The sequence below is a fragment of the Desmodus rotundus genome, chromosome 10, assembly GCF_022682495.2.
Source record: "Desmodus rotundus isolate HL8 chromosome 10, HLdesRot8A.1, whole genome shotgun sequence".
Classification (NCBI taxonomy): Eukaryota; Metazoa; Chordata; class Mammalia; order Chiroptera; family Phyllostomidae; genus Desmodus; species Desmodus rotundus.
In genome coordinates, this window is record NC_071396.1 from 106,797,689 (window position 1) to 106,817,540 (window position 19,852).

The 19,852-nt window shown below is 43.3% G+C and overlaps 1 protein-coding gene across 1 annotated transcript in view; it reads left to right on the forward strand.

The window, feature by feature from the left end:
- Window positions 1-19,852, forward strand: part of CDH7 (cadherin 7) — a 116,216-nt gene that overhangs the window by 32,091 nt on the left and 64,273 nt on the right. The window contains exon 3 of the mRNA XM_053913341.1: window positions 16,803-17,097. Within this exon, the coding sequence (XP_053769316.1) occupies window positions 16,803-17,097 (295 nt within the window). The remainder of the gene's footprint in view (window positions 1-16,802; window positions 17,098-19,852) is intronic.

Here is a 19,852-nt window from a genome sequence, read left to right on the forward strand (position 1 = left end):
TACAGATGATGTTCGAGCTTCCAGGAGCTCACAGCTTCTTGAAGTCACCACCTCACTGACCACATATCCCTTTCTGATGATGCCACGTGCCAGACACTTGTGCAACCCGGAGAGTAGCATAGCGCGTGCACTTCCTTGTCCTCGATGAGAAGAAAGGTGCAGAATTGTACGTGCTGTCACTGAGATGGTTGTTCCCAGACGGCCAGCTCCTGAGTGACCATCAGTGTTTCAATAAGAATCTATTCTGGGCAGTTCCACTTTTCCCAGGTTTCCATTTTACCTGTAGCTGAGACTGTTTACCTGGTTGAAAACCAAACTAATGGGAGAAAGGACGCAAAGGAAGGAGTTTGTGGTCTGCAACGGTCCTGTAAGAGGTCATGTCATTATGAGTATCTTCCAAGACATGCATGAATTTGCTATCTGATTCAACATTTATGAAGTGCAAGAGCTGTACACTCATATGGCTGTGTATGGGGGATACAAATATGCAAAGAAATAATGTCCTTTTTGTAGGTCACACTATAATGAGGAAACACACAAGCAATCTCAGTGTTGTCTGGTAGTGGATTTTATAAATATGCAATGGAAGCTTAGGAAAGGATCCAGAAATCATGCTGGTGAGATGAGACAGGTCTCTAAGCCGAGGTCATATTTTGGCTGAGCCTAGAAGCATGAGAAAGCAACCGCTAAATAAATGCGATGACAGAAAGATACTCTTGGCCCAAGGGAGTGGATAATGCAAATGAAAGGTGTGGAGGTAGGGGGAGACACATGTTGTTTAGGGTCTCTCCCTAATTCAGATGGCCAGCGAATAGGAAAAGGGAGACAGGGGCGGCTGTGACTCAGGAGCCACATTCTGAATGTTCGGTGCACTTTGCTGAGGACTGTTTCATTGTTGTTCATGTGTTGGCACCTTTGGGGGATGGTTTTGAGCCTGTTTGTATTTAAGAATAGTCAACTCTGCTAGTGTTAAGGAGTTTTAATTTGAATGGAACCAATTGGACAACTGTAATAGCATAATCAATAAAATATATTTAGAAAAAATTGAATGGGGCCAGGCTGGAGGCAGAAGGTCGATTCAGGGATGGTTCAGTATTCCAGGGGACAGGTGCCAGGGACTGCGGTGTGGTTGTGGGAATGAGGATAAAAAGGACAAGGTGAATTACTCAGACGGTGAACTAGTTATGAGATTTTTAACATGAAATGTGGCATAGAGAATGTTGGGGATGTACACAGGCGAAGGGAGGAGGGGTTGCCTGTCTCACTGGTCTACATTTAGCGTAAGCGGGAGGACCCTCCAAATAATGGGTGTGGCACACTGCTGATGAATCGGGTGTCTCTGGCTCAAGACAGGTACTCTCGTAACCCTGCATTGGACGTTGCCTGAGGGACAGCCCCAGAGACATGTCTGTTAATGAAACACCGAGATCCTTAGAAATAGGAGACAGTTGAGAAAAAACAACTTTTTGAGCCTGGTTGATGGTCAAGTATTGGGTTGGCCAGAAAGTCTGTATGATTTATTTTGTGGAAAATGAAATACACATTTTTCATTTTCACCAATAACTTTATTGATTTGGATATTTTGAGTATGACAGCTCTCTCCCGCATGGCATAACATTGATTGTTCTCAATTGATGCCTTGATTTGATCGCTATCTCCTTCAACTGGTCTAGCTGACTGGAGCATCCTCCAATAAGAAATCTCCAGTATGGAACTCGGCAAACCACTTTTGAATTTCTGTCAGTCACAGCACCTTCTCTGCACACTGCACAAATCTGTGTGTGTGCTTCAGTTGTGTTTTTACCTCTCTTGAAATAAGAAAGCATAATATGACAAAAATATGTATCTTCTTCCATCTTCAATATTGAAATGGCTGCACAAAATTTCACCAATTTTGATTTTCTTTTTAAACGCACGCTTGATATGACAGCTGCCACAATACAATCCAACAAAATTGTTTCAAATGAAGTTACAGACTACTAAACACTACTAGAACCATTGTATGGAAAAAAAAACAAACGAACGTTTTGGTAAACCCAATGGATTTGATGATGTTGGCCCCCCAGTGAAGAGTTGACTCTTAAGTCCGTTCATTAGCAGGGCCCATGAGGAGGAAAAACAAAGGCAAGGAGTGTACAGGGTACTGACTTTTAGAGTCTCTCCCTCTTCATTCTCTTTCTCTGTTTGCCCAGATAGTCATAAATACTTTTAAAACATTGCTTTAAATAATCTTAGTAATCTTTGTAGGAAATCTACTGTTATGGACTAGGTATAAAAGGCAATTGATTGGTTCAAAACACACCCACCAAACCCTGAAGTCCATACCACGAGTCACAGAGTATGTTCATCATGTGGACACCTCGACCAGAGGGAGATCTATTTGTTCACAAAGGGCCTTCAGAAATCATGAAAGGTTGAAGATTTCATTAATGTTCCTGCTTGTGAAGCAGCTGTCTTATAAATTTGTGAACTATTTTAAGAAGGATCCTGTCTAAAAATTACAGACACTTCTATAAGTCTCCAGGCTTATTGTTTCTATTTGAAACATACAATGTCTGTGAGTGTGTATGTGCATGCATTATATGCATACATGTGGACATATGCATCTATCCATATGTGTATTTGTGTGTAGCTAAGTGTTATGCATCTAGTCAGTCAGCCTTTTGCACACACACACACACACAAAGTAGTAAAATATTTTTGGTCTGAGACGCTGCCTTTTCTACACTAACGTAATAAAAACTATTCTTTATTTCGTATGTTGTAAGCCATGTTTTCCGCATGATCTCACTGGAGTCTTACAAAGACATTTTGAGGTTGGGAGAAATGCAATGATCACCCATTAATTCCTCCACCTGAGGAGATTAACTGGGAGGGGTTACTTATGGAGCTCAGAACCCATAGAGCCAAGCCTTGGCCGCCGGCTCAGATCGCAGACCATGGACTCTTTCCACTGTTAGTCACTGTCTGCTTAGATGAGGCCAGACTCTCCACTAGTATTGTGAGGGGCCCTGGTAAATGACATAATATATAAAAATTGAATGTTCACTCCGGGATTCTCTCCAGCAAATCCTGTCCCAAGTTTTATAATTAGCTTAGAACATGACAGATTTATTGGGAAAACAAATACAACTCGACGAGTTTGGATTCCATCTGCCCTAATTGTTGCATGTACAGGCTTCTCCAATCCTCCTAATCCTTCATCTGTTTCTCTTTGACCTTTAGTTTCAATTGATGTCTGCACTTTTAATTAAATGGCATTTGACTAAATAACCTTTCTCTGTTTGGTAGGGTAACGTTTATGTGTACGTGGGTACTGAGTTTGGAAAACGACATCAGCTCTTCATCTTATGGTGGTGTGTGAGATATTTTTCTGAGGAGCCCCCGAGGCTGACATTCTGTGCATTAGGACACCAGCTCTTAAGAGTCCCGCCTCCTCCATGGATGCTCAGAACATGTGCCGCAGACAGTCTTTGCTCTCGAGCGCAAAATACATGGGAGGCTCTAGGAGGATTTGCAAGAGGAAAAGAAGAGGAGAGAAAGACAGGGTTCCCCAGTGTCTGTGCTCCAGAGGAGTAAGTTGATGTCCTCTAAGCTGGGCTTGAGGTCAGCGTCTGTTGAGTATATGGTAAAAAATCAAAATACCTGAGCCTTGGAAATAATCCATTATCGTGCCCTCAGAGAAGCTTGCAGGTGCAACAGTGGCTGGTGTGCCACCCTAGGACTGTGAGGTAGTTGTTTTATATTTCATTTTCTCACCTTATAATTAAAAAAGACAATGTACATGGAGAATCTGTGTATCGTCTTCCTAAGGCAATGAGTGTTTGAATAATACTGCATTCTAGAATACTCTGCTTTTCAGCTCCCCCCGCCCCCCAGGGCCACAGAGTTGCACTGTAGCGCCATAGCTGTGTGCCCTCCGGAGCAGCAGACGACTGACACACACTCTTCCTATTTCAGTCACTGCCCTGGTCCCAGCCGCCCTCATCCGCACACACTGATTCTGTTGGGTCCACATCAAAACTCAGCTCTTCACTAATTTCCATTAAAAAATCCAACGACGCCCAATACATCTCAGCATTTACAAAAGTCATTCTGAACCTTGAAGTGAGGCCCAGGGGGGTGCCACCCCACGTTCCACCCTAGGGATCCTCACCCGATGCTCTGGCCTGGCCCCACTGCTGCTGAGACCTCCCTTCCGCTTCCTCCATGGAGCACACGGCTTCTGGTTCCTCTCTCTGGTTTACCTGTACTGAGGATTTTGTAATCGTCTTTTACAACTTCAGTGTGGGTGAGGACGCAGTGCGTGTGACTCCGTCTCCATCCCACAACCTCTATGAGATATTTCTTATACACGGATGACCTGGGAGACATTCCCGTGAAGACACTGCTTGCCACTCCATTACAAAACAAAAACCATTTTCCACTGCATTAAAAGCCTGGGTGACCGTATTACTGCACCTGGTCTGTGGAGTGGAGCGCCCAGAACCAGGTGTTTTGTTCACGGTGGTCACTGTGAACTGCTCCCGAGTCTCACCACACTGTACTTATCAGCAAAGTATTCTGTCCCTCACAGTGACGGCAGTGGAGGCTCGATTTTGTAAAAGGAGTAAGAATAAGAAAACCCATGAAGTAGCAATGCTAAACAAAATGCTGTCCTTTGTCGAAAATGTTATCATGTTACTTTGAGCAACATGTAATAATCAATGTCTTGCGTGCTCTTTCACATGCTATTTGGCTTTCTTGGTTTTCATGTGTGACAAGTGCAAAAGAGGGGTGATTTCAGCAGAGAAATCTGATGGGTTTGATTGTGGAAAGCCTTAGGCCACGCGTTCCTGCTTTGCAAAGCCTGTGGCCCTCCAGGGCAGAGAAGGAAGGTAGAACAAGAATATGGGAGAATTAGAAGGAAATAGGAGATGGCTGCACAAACAGTACTTCCTGTCAGTTGTAAGATGCTTCCTTTTTTGTTTTACCCTCAGACATTAGGATACCCGGTACAATTAAAGACATCTTCAGTTATAAACCTTGGGTTTCTTTTTCTCTCATGGCGGTGACTGAGTGTGGTGTATATGACCTCACACCATTGAAAACATTGAAGGATAAACTGCTTTTTAACATGGAAAGTTGTAGACAGCCACCCTACCACGTTCCTGCTCTTGAGCTGGAGAGCAATAAAATAATTGTGTGTGTGTGTGTGTGTGTGTGCGTGCGTGTGAATAGCCCCACTGGAGGATAAGTTTATTGATTTTAGAGTGAGAGGAAGGGGAGAGAGACCACGACCATGGATTGAACCAGCAACCTAGGTATGTGCTGTACCAAAGATCAAACCAGCAGCCTCTGGCTGTACGGGATGATGCTCCAACCAACTGAGCCACCCAGCCAGGGCAAATTATTGTGTTTTGATAAGATCATATGACCATCATATAACACTATGTATTCCTGACTTTGAAGGAAGGGAGACAAGTTAAGACACCACACGTTTTTTGTAAAGCGTGGTTGCTATGCTGTTAACGTGTATGAGAAATAATGTAACCCTGATTTGGGGCTGTAATGGGGGAAGCGGTGAGAAAATGTTGTCAGGTTATTGAGGTAACTGAAGACTGATTGGGGATTGAGGTCAGAGGAAGACCGGGAGGGATCCAAAGCAAAAACTAAAAAATTCAGCAGCTGTGAACTCATGTTGGGTTTTTATATGGGGAAATACAAGGATCTTGGATCTTCTAGACCTAGGTCATTCGTCTCGTATGGGAGGGAGAGGGAGGGGCAGCATGGTACGGGTAAGATCGAGGAATGCAGGCTGTGGTGTTGGTGAGAGCTAAGTTCAAGTGTGTGGTGTCACTGTGGAAGGTCGTTCAAGGCACTGAATCCCCTTAACATGAAATGTTCTCGTGTGTACAGTCAGGTCAGTAATGCCTACCTCAGAAGTTTGTTAGGAGAATTAAAGTCTCTCTTACCACAGTGGCTGGCACATAATCACACACAATAAATATTAGCTCTCACTATTAGCTATTTGAATAAGAGAGCTATAAAACCATACCTCAAGCAGGGCGGATGAAAGTAGGATTGCAAGTGTACAGCAAAGAAGTATTCGGTGACTGGAAGGAACAGAGCAGCGACATTATTTAACAGGAGGATGGGGTCTGAGTTGGATGGGATCAGGCCTGCAGGAGAATGTTGGCATAGCTCCATCGCAATCAAAGGGGCGCCACTTCACACAGTACTGTGGTCCAGAATCGACTGCTCCCGTGACTCCTAAGTCACAGTGACTACTGATGGTTTTCTATTTGACGTGTGACAACACAGGCCTATTTTGTTATGGGATGTTTTGAACATTGAAATTGCAAGTAATGTAAAAAAGAAGGGAGATTCCGTTGCCACCCTATGTATTATTTATTTTGATTGGTTCGCAGTAAAGGAAGTTTCAGTTAGTAGAAGCTGCATAGAAGACACCCACACAGAGTGATGCCCTCTAGGTGTGTTTCTGTGCTTTGCTGTCCCAGGTAGCAGCCTTCGACCAGGAAGTTATCATCATCATCCCTGTTGTGTTGCGAGGAGTCTGGTGTAGTTAACATTGCAATAGAATTATACATCTAAGCCACGTGTCTATAATGTGTCAGGATGAAATGCTGAGAACACGTGTAACTGAAAATCTGAGGGAAAGAGAGAGCAGATGGGTCTTCTTAGTGTGCATATTTGCGAGTGGTACTAATTGAATTTGTGCATAATATACTTTGTAAGTAAGTACTATTGATAATATTTCCTTTTAAATAAGTGCACTTGTGCTGACATTGTGATTAGGTAGCACATTGTTTTGATGGGCCCTTTAAAGATACTTTGTGTATATTCTTGACATGCATTTTTAAATCAAAGCTAATCACTTCTGTTGCATTATTTAGCCAAATTACTACTGGTATACAGAAGGGAGAACAGATCCTCACTCACAAGTGCCCTGAAATAATGTCTTAAGGCCTTTCTTTCCCCACACACCATTACAAAACAGACATTTTGAAATTATAGAAGAGAATGTTACAAAATAAATCCATGGGATTTTTGGAGGATACCATCATCTGAACATTTTCTGCAACAGTCCTGCCTTCAGCAAGGTGACATAACCACACAGTTCCTGCATGTGATTTTACAAAATTGTTTAACCCAAGGCATTATCGTGTACCTATCATCCCCCTAAAACTCAGCTCCCATTTCTTGTGTGGTTCCTGGAACGGCCAGTGTACACATACATGAGGAGTGTGGGTGGGAGGTTGTGGCTCACCCAAGTTTATTTAGAGGATGCATAGCGAGTTGTCAGGATAACTGCCTAGTCCGATCCACACTGTAGATGAGCAAACTCATGTCCTGAGAAGGCAGGTGCTAGTTGCCTCGAGTTGTTCAACTTTTGAGCAGCACCCATGCACGGCCTCCATCCCGATTCTTGTCCTTTGTCGTGATGCTTAAACAGATGTGAATGGGTCTCACTATTGCTCTGACTCACTTTAGTGATTCTCATTGTGCTGCCAAAAAGCTTGTTTTATTCTCCTTGACTCTCAGTTTGTGGACTAATGGAGAGCAGAGTGCTAATACTTGGTACTCATTTGAAAAGAAGGGACAGAGTCCAACTATGAAATAAATGTAGCTGTTCAGAAAATACTCAGAGAACTTACTGCATTTTAAAAATTGGACAAGATTTCATTAGTTTAAAAGCCAAACTGGATTTTGCAAGAAAATCAGTCATAAGCAAGCGTGTTACTCATCCTCCCTTGCCTGTTCCTTAGTGCAGGGATATGGCCACCTCTTCTCAGATGGTGCCGTGGCATCCTCCTGTGGGCACAGATCACCCTGTGGGCAGAGCCACAGCCCAGGCCATGCCTCCCAGGAACACTGGCGCTGCCTGTGCCAGGTCTGCAATGAGAGCTACTGGAGGTTAGCTCCCCTTATGTCAATTGGTGCTCCATTGTTGCCCGTCTCTTCCACTTCACTCACTTTCTCTCTCTTTTTATTTCCTGTTTTCTTCCTATAGCTTTACTGATTTTGTTGCATTTGCTTTTGGAAACTCTTAGGGCATTAAACACCATGGTCAAGATCGCCAGCGGTAGGGAGGTAGAACGTCAAAGTCACTGTGGTTGCTGGGGGCGCCCGGAAGGTGTACAGGTCCTTCCTTTTCCTTGTTCATCTCCAAGTGAGACTTAGCTTTAGAGAAGAAAACGCGCCTCAGAGTCCTCCCAGGTGACCTGGGGGAGAACTCGGTCTTCTTCCTTCCACCTGCTCCGTAGATGAGGCTGCCGTGTGCCCGAGGGCTCTGTCCTGGGAACCAGGGCATCGTCTCCATTTAGGAAATGTCTGTGTTTATTGATTTCAGGCCAGAAGTGTTTTTGAGGTATGTTTTTAAAATTTGTACCTTTTCAGCAGATTACTGCCCGAGCTCTGCAGACCTGCCTATTTTCTCTTTTTCACCTAGTCAATAAACCTTTTTCTCCTACCTTTCAAAACGATGTTATCAGTGAAAGGGAAGGACCTTTCCCAAGGCTTCTATTCTATTCCTTCCACCTCTGGGCCCTTGGTTCTGGCACTGGGTGGGTGGTAGTATGACCGGGAGGGCTTTTCCAAATCAAAAAGCCTGGGCCTAGGGACGCATGTGCTGTTTGAAATATTCTGCAGTAGATCTGGGCCTCACACCACTTGAGTGAAGATGAGACACTCACCCTGGACCAGGAAAACGGGGTGAGGGGGTTGTGTGGGAGACATGCGCACAGATTTGGCTGCTGGGCTGAGTGAAGGCCATTTCGCTCCTTTCTCTCCCCCAGTGGAAATTATCACAGTGAATCCTCTTCACTCTTGCGCCTGGTTCATTCCCAGGGCAATTTCCAGATATTCAGGTGTTCGGGAGTGTGGAAAAAATAGTGAGTCTGTCAGGTGTAGATGGAAGGAAACCAGCAGCCTGCTGCTCAGGGTTCTGTCCTTTAGGAATCTTGCCACCTGGCTTGTCCTCCTCAGCTGCTGCTGCTTTACATGTACAAGATCACATCCCTCACCTGATGATGTAAACATGGCCCTCACTATCCTGAGCTGTAGAGAGGGCCACGCTCTGCTAAGCATTACTGAGTTAGTTACCTGTGTACGGTGCAGGTCAAAGCCACAAGAGACCAACTGAGACAGGGAGTTGCCCGCAGGGGATTTATTGGAATGTGTTCTTGGAATCAACACTTGACAGGGAGGGAGGGAGGAAAGTGGGGTTGGCTCAAGGAAGGAGCTGAGCTGCAAAGCAGTTGGAACCTTGACTTTGGCTAACCTTGGGGAGCTATGGAGCTAGGGAGGCTCTTCAGAGTTATCCTGAATTAGGGGAGGAGGAGGAAGAGCAGCTGAAAAGTCCCCTACTAGCTAGTTGCTGGATGTAGGATGGCCCAGAAAAAAGGATTCCCTTCGGCAAAATGGCTCTCTTTGCCAGTTTTCCAATTTGCCAGGTGTTGAAGTTTTCGCACCCAAATGTAGACTCCACAATTTTATTTTCATCGTTTTAACTGTTATGGTTTCTGTTTTTGCACGCACAAGGCAAATCAGTGCAGTGCAGAAGTCTTCGTGAAATAGTTTGCAACCCATTATGCTCTTGCAGCATTTACCTGAGTTCTTTCTCTAAGACGCATGCACAAAATATCTAAGTCTCGAGGACAGCCTTCGCAGACTGCCTGTGGCTCTCTGGTGATGAGCATCCTCCAGTTTGCCCTCATGAGAAGACAGGGAAACAGGTTTAAACTGGGGACTCCCTAGAAGCATTCCAAAGAGTGCTGATGGAGGATATTATCCACAACCCAGTGCTTCTTAGCTAATCTGGGTTGAGAGCAAGCTTATTTGCTTTTAAAAACATAGGGCCTACTCCACTGTGACCTCCTAATAACTCTGTAACTACCTTTAAAATGAAATGCGTAGGTAAAAATATTCAGTCCCTCTTTATTGTCATGATTGGGTTTAGCAGACATTGAATGACTCTGCATCAGGATTGTGAATGTCACTGCGCCCCTTGACTCACTTCTCGGACTTACCTGGCCCTGGAGAGGTGGGCCCAGCCCTTTGAGTAACACAGCTCTCCCCTTCCGTGACGTTTTCTGCTCCACCTCCACTTAATGAGCGAGGTGAGAAGTTATGCTCCTGGGAAAAAGCTTACAGTACCCAGGGGTTTGCCTTCTGGTGCACTCCTTGGCGATTAGAACTGAGTGAGTCAGGTGCTACCCTGCGTCCCTGAAGTAGACAAGGTGATGTGCTCACGCTGACATTCGCCCGGGAGGCGTTTGGTTCAATAAAATCCGACTCCAGGCTGATTGAGTTGTTTGAACGTTCTGAATGCAGCCTGGAGACAGCTTCCCGAGCGGGGATGAGATGAGTACCGTGCAGAACTGGGGCTGCCTCTCTGAGCGGCTATCACTGGCTTGCTGATGCCGGAAAAGTGCCTCTTAATGGGAGAAACCGCCCCGTAGGCACACATGTAGATCCTTTCCGGACAAAAGCAAGAATATTCCCCCGTGAGGAATGCAGGTCATTCTGTTGTAGCACTACACACGCCTTTGTACTTCTGGAAAGAAAGTTACATGTCACAGAATTTTTCCACATGCGTGGCTTCCCCTTATCTTCATGTCCCCGTCCAAGGCCCAGGGTGCACGTGCAGATGCTGATCTGTAACAGATGGATCGCCTGGGATTTCAGAGTGAAAAGGGCAGCTGCTAGGTAAGAATCGGAGTGTACAGTCAGTGGGCGCACCTCTGGTTCCTTAGCGCCGACCTCATGGCGGTAGCAGTCAGCTTCTGCATCTGCGAACTGAGACCCCTAGGGGACGTGTATGCCACTGAATGAGCATGGACTTTTTTTTCGGAGAATAAACAGCATCTGAGTATTGGTTGCTTAAAAAGAAATGGAAATGAGGTTTTCTTGGCAATTTTCACCTTCCCTCAGCACTTCCTGGGTGGGATTCCTTTCCTGCATTACTCTCTGTGCAATAATTAATACCTGTACTTCTTAAACCTCAAGGAGACTTCACAAGGAAACGGTGTTCCATTGCCCTGGACTGCAATGATAATTACAAATTAGGACTACTTCAAACAGAAAACACATGACCCCTACCCTTGTTTCCACGTGGAATATGTTTTCAACAGCTTGATAATTACATGGTGTGTCGTGGCATGTGAAAAATATCTGTTAAGCATAATGAGAAAAGAAAACTTGCATGTAATGTGTATATTCAAGTGTTTTATTTCTGCCAATTCTTGTTAAATCTGCCCTCTCACCTTGAAAAGTTCAATAAAAGTAAATTGCATGAGTTCTAACAATCTGTAGTAGATTTTCAAACTTAAAAAAAATCAGGAATCTGTAATAAGCAAACCCATGGTAGAGAATTCCCCTTAGAAGTCCTTTGCTAACCTTTAATAAAAATCATTCACAGATTCATTAACTTGCTCATCAAAGGGGAATATGCATATTTTTACTCAGCTGTCATTACCCTATTTTTTGTACACAAATGTAGTAACAGCATAGACTTTTATTTATATAATAATGAATTTTGCATTTTTCTCACTCAAACATTCACTACAATGAAAAATTGAATGTAAAACTGTAACTTTCCATCCTCATCATACAGGTTAGTGAGGATTACTGGAGAGATTTGTTTTCCTTACTTTTACTTTTTGGTGCCAAAGTTTCCATGATAAACATTATTTCTTTCCCAATAGTTTCATCTTATGTCTAGATTTGTTTTTGATGATATTAAATTTAGTGTTTTTAAAGGCAAACATGTTAAAAAGTACAGTTCTGATAATGTGGGTTACATTCTATTGCATCATCTCCAGTAGTTGCCACAGTATTTCAGTCAAGTTTAAGTGCAGATATTTTATCTCCATTTTACAGAAGAGGAGACTAAGAGAGTGAAGGCCAGATCATCAGTAAGGTGGTAACAAGTAGAGTTAAGATGTTCCTAGAAGGAAGAAAAGTTGATCAATATATTTGATTTTTTTTTTGTCTTAGTCTTCACTAAGGTGAGAAATAGTGGCCATTTTCAGATTTTTCTTTAAGCAGATGAAAGTACTAAACCAGGTAGTTCATTAGTTTGTATCAGGTCCTTGCTGATTAAAACCTTGTAGAAAGTTGTCGTCACTGTAGTACATTGATCTGTTTGTAGCTTTGGTCTTCATAATCTTAAATAAAAGAAGTAAGTGGTGGCGAAAAATTAATCAAGAACATGTTGATTCTGTCATCCAGGGGCATCCAGGGGTCTACAAAATGCTCCTGGAGAGTGTGTACATGTGTGTGTGTGTGTACACGTGTGTGTGTGTGTGTATGAAATCACAGCTGCCCCTACAGGGCTCTGTCTCTGGGTAATAAAGGTGTGTAAATGTCCTGGTACAAAACAGCGTGTCCAGTGTTACCCTGAGCAGACAGAACACGTGTCCGTCCTTACCTGGGCAGCTCAGAGGAGCAGGGAGAACAAACCAGATATACAGGGTGTGTTTTTTGTTCCTTTGTCTAGTTTGTTTTCTTTTTGCCTAAAGCTGTTAAAGCTTAAATGGATAGAAATTGAAATAAAACAAGCATGACTGTTTTTACAAAGTGGATTATACATTTGCTAAATTTAATACAACAAATTGTTTATTGAGAATGTGGAGTATGATGATAAAAAGAATCTAGCTCTTGTTGAGTTTATAAGTTAAGGAAGGGATTAGATGTGAAAACAGTGAAAGCAGATTTTTGATATAAAGCGGAATTAGATGCAATTCAAACAACAATCCATGAAGGAAAGTGGGGAGACTGTTAAGTCCTCACTACAAGGGAACCTGGACCTCATTGGTAGGCAGGTAGGTGGAGGATAGGAGAGAAATTTTGGAAAGGATGGAAGTGCTTGCTATGCTGAGGCACTGGTGACCCCAGATCCCAGATCGACTTTGGAGCTCCAGAGGAGAGACCAGGGTAATAGCATACAGCCACGTGGAGCCCTGTGCTTAGAATATGGGTTAAATCCATCAAGCATGGGAAGCACTTAAATGTATTTGATGACGGTGTGATATAAGTCAATGTATATTTTAGGGACATATTTTCTGACAATTACAATGACAGCCTAGATGATGTGAGTTATTAAAGGAGAATACCTAGGCAGTTTTGTAACAGGCCAAGTAAAAGATTTTAAGATTCCAAATTAGGATTATCGCTCAGAGAAAATTAAAAGAAAGGGTTGATATAACAGAGATGGATGGGTATCCTATCAAGCAGAAGCCATAATGAATTATGAAACATACTCTGTTTTACGGTGCCTGTGAATTGTGCTTCATATTAGTGGCCTGTGTAGACTGTGAAGAGTCCAGCGTGATCTGACTCTTGGTTACATGCATGGTGCTGACATAGAATGAGGTACGGGATTCACATACTGACTGCATTTCCTGTCCTGCCCTTTCTTTCGCCTTATGAGTCAGACTAGGATAAGGAGCCTGTGCTTCTCACTCTTTGTGCTCGTTTGCAATAATAATAATAAATAACTATGTGAATATTTACTGTGGTGTCACAACAACTATTGTGAAAAGGATTAGGAACCCAGGCAGCACAGGTGAATTTTGTCTAGTGACTAATGAGCCAAGATTTTGTTGTTGTTCTTTAGATGATTCATAAGATGTTTACGAGGGTTATTTGCAAGTGAAATCAGCATAACATTGTGAGTTCTACTCTGCCTGCAATAGAATACAAAGTTGGTTTTGATTGTGTTTTTCATGTGTTGTTTAGTGATTTATTTGCCATGCTGTGGGATCACAGAATGCACCCCCACCCCGGCCAGAGGTCTTTGCTGTGGAGAGGGGTACTTACCCATCTCTGACAGTCAGCTGTGGACAAAGGTTGTGTGCAGCCTGTTGTGTGTGGCTGTGTCCCTGTTCGTCCATGCACCTGTGCCTCCATAGACATGTGTCAACTTAAGAATGCCATTTGGTAGTTCTATGCTTGCAACATTTTTCTTTGCTAAACATACCTTTTCAGAGCAAAAGGATGGTAGATTTTCACTAACATCATGGGTCGCACTCCACCTATTAAGATTATTATAGTGTGCATCGTCTCTCAGATTAACTGTCTGATGCCTCTGATAATCATGCACCCATCTCAACACTTCAAAGCCGGTCATCCACTTTTAAGTGCACGGCTTGTCCTGACCTTGCAGGGACATGGAGCTTAGACTCAAAGCAATTTTCTGCTGGTAATTTCAAGCCTAGAGATGGTCCTTGCTAAGGGCAAAGTGCCAAGTGCTGGGGAGGAGGGTAAAGTTCAAGGGCTCCTGAAACAGGTGTGTGTGTATGTGAGAGAGTGTGTGTGTGAGAGAGATAGTGTATATCTGTGTATGAGTGTAAGAGTGGGTATATGTGAGTGTGTGTGTATGTGTGAGTATGTGTGAGAAAGTGTGTGCATGTGAGAGTGTGTGTGTGGGGGGGAGGGGAGGGCAAGGGGGGCGAAGAAATTGGGTCCTTGTGTAATTGGAGAAGCCTTAAAAAGAGCAGCAGGCTGACAGGGATTAGTTAAATGAATCAGAAGGGCCGGTTCTGTAAATGCGATTCCCTAATCAGATTTAAAGACACAGCAGGCCTTTGATTGAAGGTGCTGCTGTGTATTACATATGCATGTCTGGTCATCGAATCTTCCTGAACATTTCACACCACCACCAGCCGTCAGGTGTAGACACTCCCATCCCAGAGAGGCACAGCTGGGCGTGAGGAGCCCTTAGGAGAGTGGCCGTGAGAAGTGGGCACAGGGGCTGTACTTGAGGTGTTAGCAGCTTGAAAATGTGTTTCCACCCATCATCTGCCTTTGTCTCAGGACCCAAGCTGCTGCTGTGTTGTTGCAGTGCTAGAGTTCAGGGCTGTTACAGAATGTCATGAAAGGACCCTTCTGGTAAGTTGTACAGTGTGTGGAGGGGACCCACCCCAGGAGCCGAGTTTCTTTAAGATTTGGGGAGCTCTCAGGTAGGGGCATGCTCCAGCCTGTCCAGTGGGAGGATCCCACTGTAGAGGTGGTGGTTGGGCTTTGCTCCTGCTGGCTGGGATTTGCAATCCTGGGGCAGCCACAGACAGCTGGCTGTATGTCGAGAACACTAAGAACAGTGCCTGGCACACAGGAAGCACACAATAATTCAAACTGTAATCATTCTCAGCTTTCTTCATCTAAAGCTAGACAGACATGGATAAGAGTAACCCTGAGAGTGACTTAGGAAAATTAAGTAATTCACTCTATTTCAAGGCTACAGTTTCTCCACGTGCTTGATAAAACATCCAGGGCATGATCCACTACATCGTTCCACACTGAACAAATCTAAATTATAACTGGTGCCAGAAATTCATTTTTTTTGTATTATTTAGTCCTGACTAAAAACTACAGAAACTAAGGGATGAATCAGTTATTTGAATATTCTGAAGCAGACTGTAAACACAGCTGTTCCAATGCAGTGGAAGGAGTACTTAAAAGATCTATAGTGCAGCCCTGGCTGGTGTGGCTCAGTGGACTGAGTGCCGGCTTGTGAACCAAAGGGGTGCTGGTTCGATTCCCAGTCAGGGCATATGTCTGAGGTGTGGGCCAGGTTCCCAGTAGCGGGTGCGTGAGAGGCAACCACACATTGATATTTCTCTCCCTCTCTTTCTTCTTCCCTTCCCCTCTCTCTAAAAATAAATAAATGAAATCTTTAAAAAAAGAATTCTTAAAAAACAAAACAAAACAATACAGATCTATAGTGCAAAGGAGTGCTCTCCTCAACAGCTGCCCCAGGAGGAAAATGTACCGAGCGTGCAGGTCCCACAGTCATCTCCCATATTTTATAGTTTTAGCTCCCGGTCTTTTAAAGAATGAAACAGAGGTCTGTAGGACGATGAAGAAAAAAAGAGCCTTGTTATTTGGTAAATCGGGATTTTGCGTTCATATTAATCGAAATACAGAATGATAGCAGTTCTAGGGAATGAGAGATGGTTGAAATGACACACTGAGTCATGGATCTCTCAGGTTATGAAGTTCAGGAAAATGTGTAATTATTTCTGAGTTTCCTAAGGTTCCTCTGTTCAACACAATGTTCTGACATACTGGAGGGACAGATCCAGATATGGAATGCAAATCAGGCGTGCCGCCCTGGCTGCTGATGCTGGGGTAACCGTGCAAATCGAATGCAGTTCTTGGTATTTCCAGAAAGGTTTTAGTTGAAGTCTCAGGCACGTACTGATTTAAAATTCCGACTTCAGAGAGCAGTGTAATTTTTTTCAGCTTCAAATTCGAAAGTATAGAACGGGATGTGGAGACCAGTGTAGCGATGGACTTACATCCATAATTGATAATCATGGAAAGGAGAGTGAGGTGGGAGGGCAGGGCCCCCCTAAAGAGTGCAGTGGTTTCTAAGCCTAGTAATTAACAGAGTAGATCTATATTTACAAATGTTCTATAGCAAGTCCCTTTTGCTTGGAATAAGACCAAATCAACCCATTATACATGTTTACTGAGTGCTCAATTCAAGGAACATGTCTAACCTTGGCAAGAACAAACCTCAGTCAAAAATAACACCCCAAGTTCCCATCTTTGGGAGTGATAGGAAATGCCTTTGGACATGAGACTGTTTACAGGAAGAGACGAAGTTGGCTCGCTCACCAGGGCAAGATGACACTTCCCATAGCCTGTCCGCTGTGCACAGTCCGCGCAAGCCTGTCTCTCCAAGACCGATGTAATTTTGTGTGCTGCTGCCCGACCTAAGAACTATTGTTACGTATCTCCATTTCGCTGTCTCTCTTGTAAGTTAATCTCATCTCCCATGAATTTTTCACCAGCTTCACTCTGATGTTGATAAAGGAGATGGTTCCATCAAATACATCTTGTCAGGCGAAGGGGCAAGTTCCATTTTCATTATTGATGAGAACACGGGCGATATTCACGCCACCAAGAGGCTGGACCGTGAGGAGCAGGCCTACTACACGCTCCGAGCCCAAGCGCTGGACAGGCTCACCAACAAGCCAGTGGAGCCCGAGTCGGAGTTCGTCATCAAGATTCAGGACATCAACGACAACGAGCCCAAATTCTTGGATGGCCCCTACACTGCCGGGATTCCGGAAATGTCTCCTGTGGGTAAGTAAAGAACACACTGCTTTTGCAGTGCCTGCTTTTAGGGGGGTTGCATATAAAATTAAATCACCGTATGTCCTGAAAAAAAATCACATTAGTGTTTGTCTAACAGTTGCCAGTCAGGGTGGGGGCATCGTTGGGGAGGTGTAGGGGCATCGTTGGGGAGGTGTAGGGGCATCGTTGGGGAGGTGTTACTTAGCCAGGACCCAGATCCTAGTATTCAACATGTTATTTTATTTTATGGAAAATTGGGAGGGTTCATCCTTTTACACAGCTGTCTTAATGTCTTCAAGGGATGACTTAGTTTTTACGTTCCCTTTTCAATTTAAAATTTAAAAATGCCATTCCCCCATGCCAAGGTTGTGGGTTCAGTCCCTGGTCAGGGCACATGCAAGGGTCCATCACTGATGCAAAAATGAGTAGAATAACAAATTGATGTCTCTCCCTCCTCTTTCTCTATCTTCCCCTTACCCCCCCTTCCTCAGTCTCCCTAAAATCAATAAAAATAAAACAAAATATAAAATAATAACTGAAATGATGCCTAAAAGTTAACCAATAACTAAAATGTAAAAAGAAAATCTTCACAGAAACAGCCCTGTGATGATCTTTTATTTTCCTCTCACCTGATAGTAGGGTAATGATTAATTACTATTCTAAGCATCTCTCTGCATTCAGCACATTAGGCAGCTCGGCAGTGGCGGCCCCACCGTCCTTTGGGTCTGCTGGTCCCTTTGCTGCGGAGTATTCTCAAACCACAGATGCCTATCCTCGTGGACCCACTAATCTTTTTCTGTTTTCTCCAAGAACTTAAATGCATGAAAAGTTTTATTGAATTTGTAATAATGGGAAAGTGATCCTCAGTTTGAGATATATAAAGGAATGATGGTTGTTTTGTTCCAAGGTCTTTTGAAATTGCCCAATTACTGGAAAAATGGAAAGTAAAGTACTTCTAGTATATACTTTATACCATACACATACGCACACATATATACACACATACATATTACACTCTGTTTTAAATTTCATGTGTGGTACCTTTGGAATAGTTTCAGCCAGTATGTAGTTTAAATATGGATGATATCATAAAACAAGAAAATGTTATGGGGCTGGAATAGAGACCAGTTGCTTTATATGTTTATTTCCTGTTGTTTTTAGTTATCAAAGGAGGGTGCGTATTTAACATAATAATTAAACTTGTATTTTAACACATGCAATTTTTACCCAGTGTGACTTGTTTTACTTTCAGTAAAGGTCATTTCATTTATTCCAAGAGTCAGTCGACACATCTACCATGCTGGGAAGTGGAAGTGCAAAGTTGTGTACTGTGCGCCCTTTAGGGGCATTCAGACTGCAGTGACCTGAGACTTCTGCTCCTATCACGTGGGAGAGGGAAGATTATTTGGGGCAGCATGGCTCTCACTGCCAGCAGAATCAGTGCTGCTGTTAGGAAAAATCTGACCCATGCTGGCAGTATTTTCACCCGAGTAGCTTCTCTGTAAGCACTTCTTTGACCACACGAGCCTTGTTCACACTTTCTCTGCAGAGCCCACACCTTCTGAGTGTTTCAGGCTGTTGTTGCTTAACCACAATAACAAAACCAATAGTGATGGCAACAGCAACAAGATTTTGGAGGTTTTGGAAAAAAGAGGAGGCGGACACTGTCCTCCCCAGATTAGTAATGTTAACAAAGCAGGAAGTTTTGTGGAGTGGTAGAGCAACTCGGTGCAGCTCCGTCATTTTCATGGGCACCGTGGGAGCTCTCCATTGGCTTGCTGAGGTCGTCTTTTCCTTTTCTCCGTGGACTTTAACATGCAAATTGAAGTAATGGGAACCTTGTTTTTTTTAAATTTTTATTGTTATTCAATTACAGTTGTATGCCTTTTCTCCCCATCCCTCCACCCCAGCTGAACCCACCTCCCTCCCCCACCTCAAGCCTCCCCCTTGATTTTGTCCTTGTGTCCTTTATAGTAGTTCCTTCTAATCCCCTCTCCCTACTGTCCCCTCCCCCCTCCCCCCTGGCTATTGTTAGATTGTTCTTAACTTCAATGTCTCTGGTTATATTTTGTTTGCTTTTTTTCTTTTGTTGATTATGTTCCAGTTAAAGGTGAGATCATATGGTATTTGTCCCTCACCACCTGGCTTATTCCACTTAGCATAATGCTCTCCAGTTCCATCCATGCTGTTGCAAAGGGTATAAGCTCCTTCTTTCTCTCTGCAGCATAGAATTCCACCTTGTTTTAGAGGCTAAAGCATGACTTGTCACTTTGGTGACAATGGTGTCACTGTGACACCACACAGCATAGTCATTATGCACACACATTATTTTAGATTTTTGTTTGATTCCAACAGGTTCAGACTTTTCAGAAAATGATTTTTAAGTCTTCAGGATTTAATTGACACTAATTAAGATCACTGGGTTAATATCAACATTTGAACTAAGAACAATGAAGTTCTACATAAAATAGGTTATATGGATTTTTAGTGAGTCACTGTTTATCCAAGTATTTAATTCTAACCAAATAGTTGTAATAACCACTAACTAGTATGGTATATATAGCACAAGCCTTCAGTGTTTAATATTCGGGTTTACTTTTTCCATTACATGTTTACTAATTATAAGATTTAAAACACACACAAGCCCTAAGGATTGCTTATTCATTGCCAGAAGAGCATGGAAAATTTAAAGTTATTTGAGGATATGTCCCTGGGTGTATAGTAAATTAATGAACACTTCAGAAAAATATACAATCATATTACC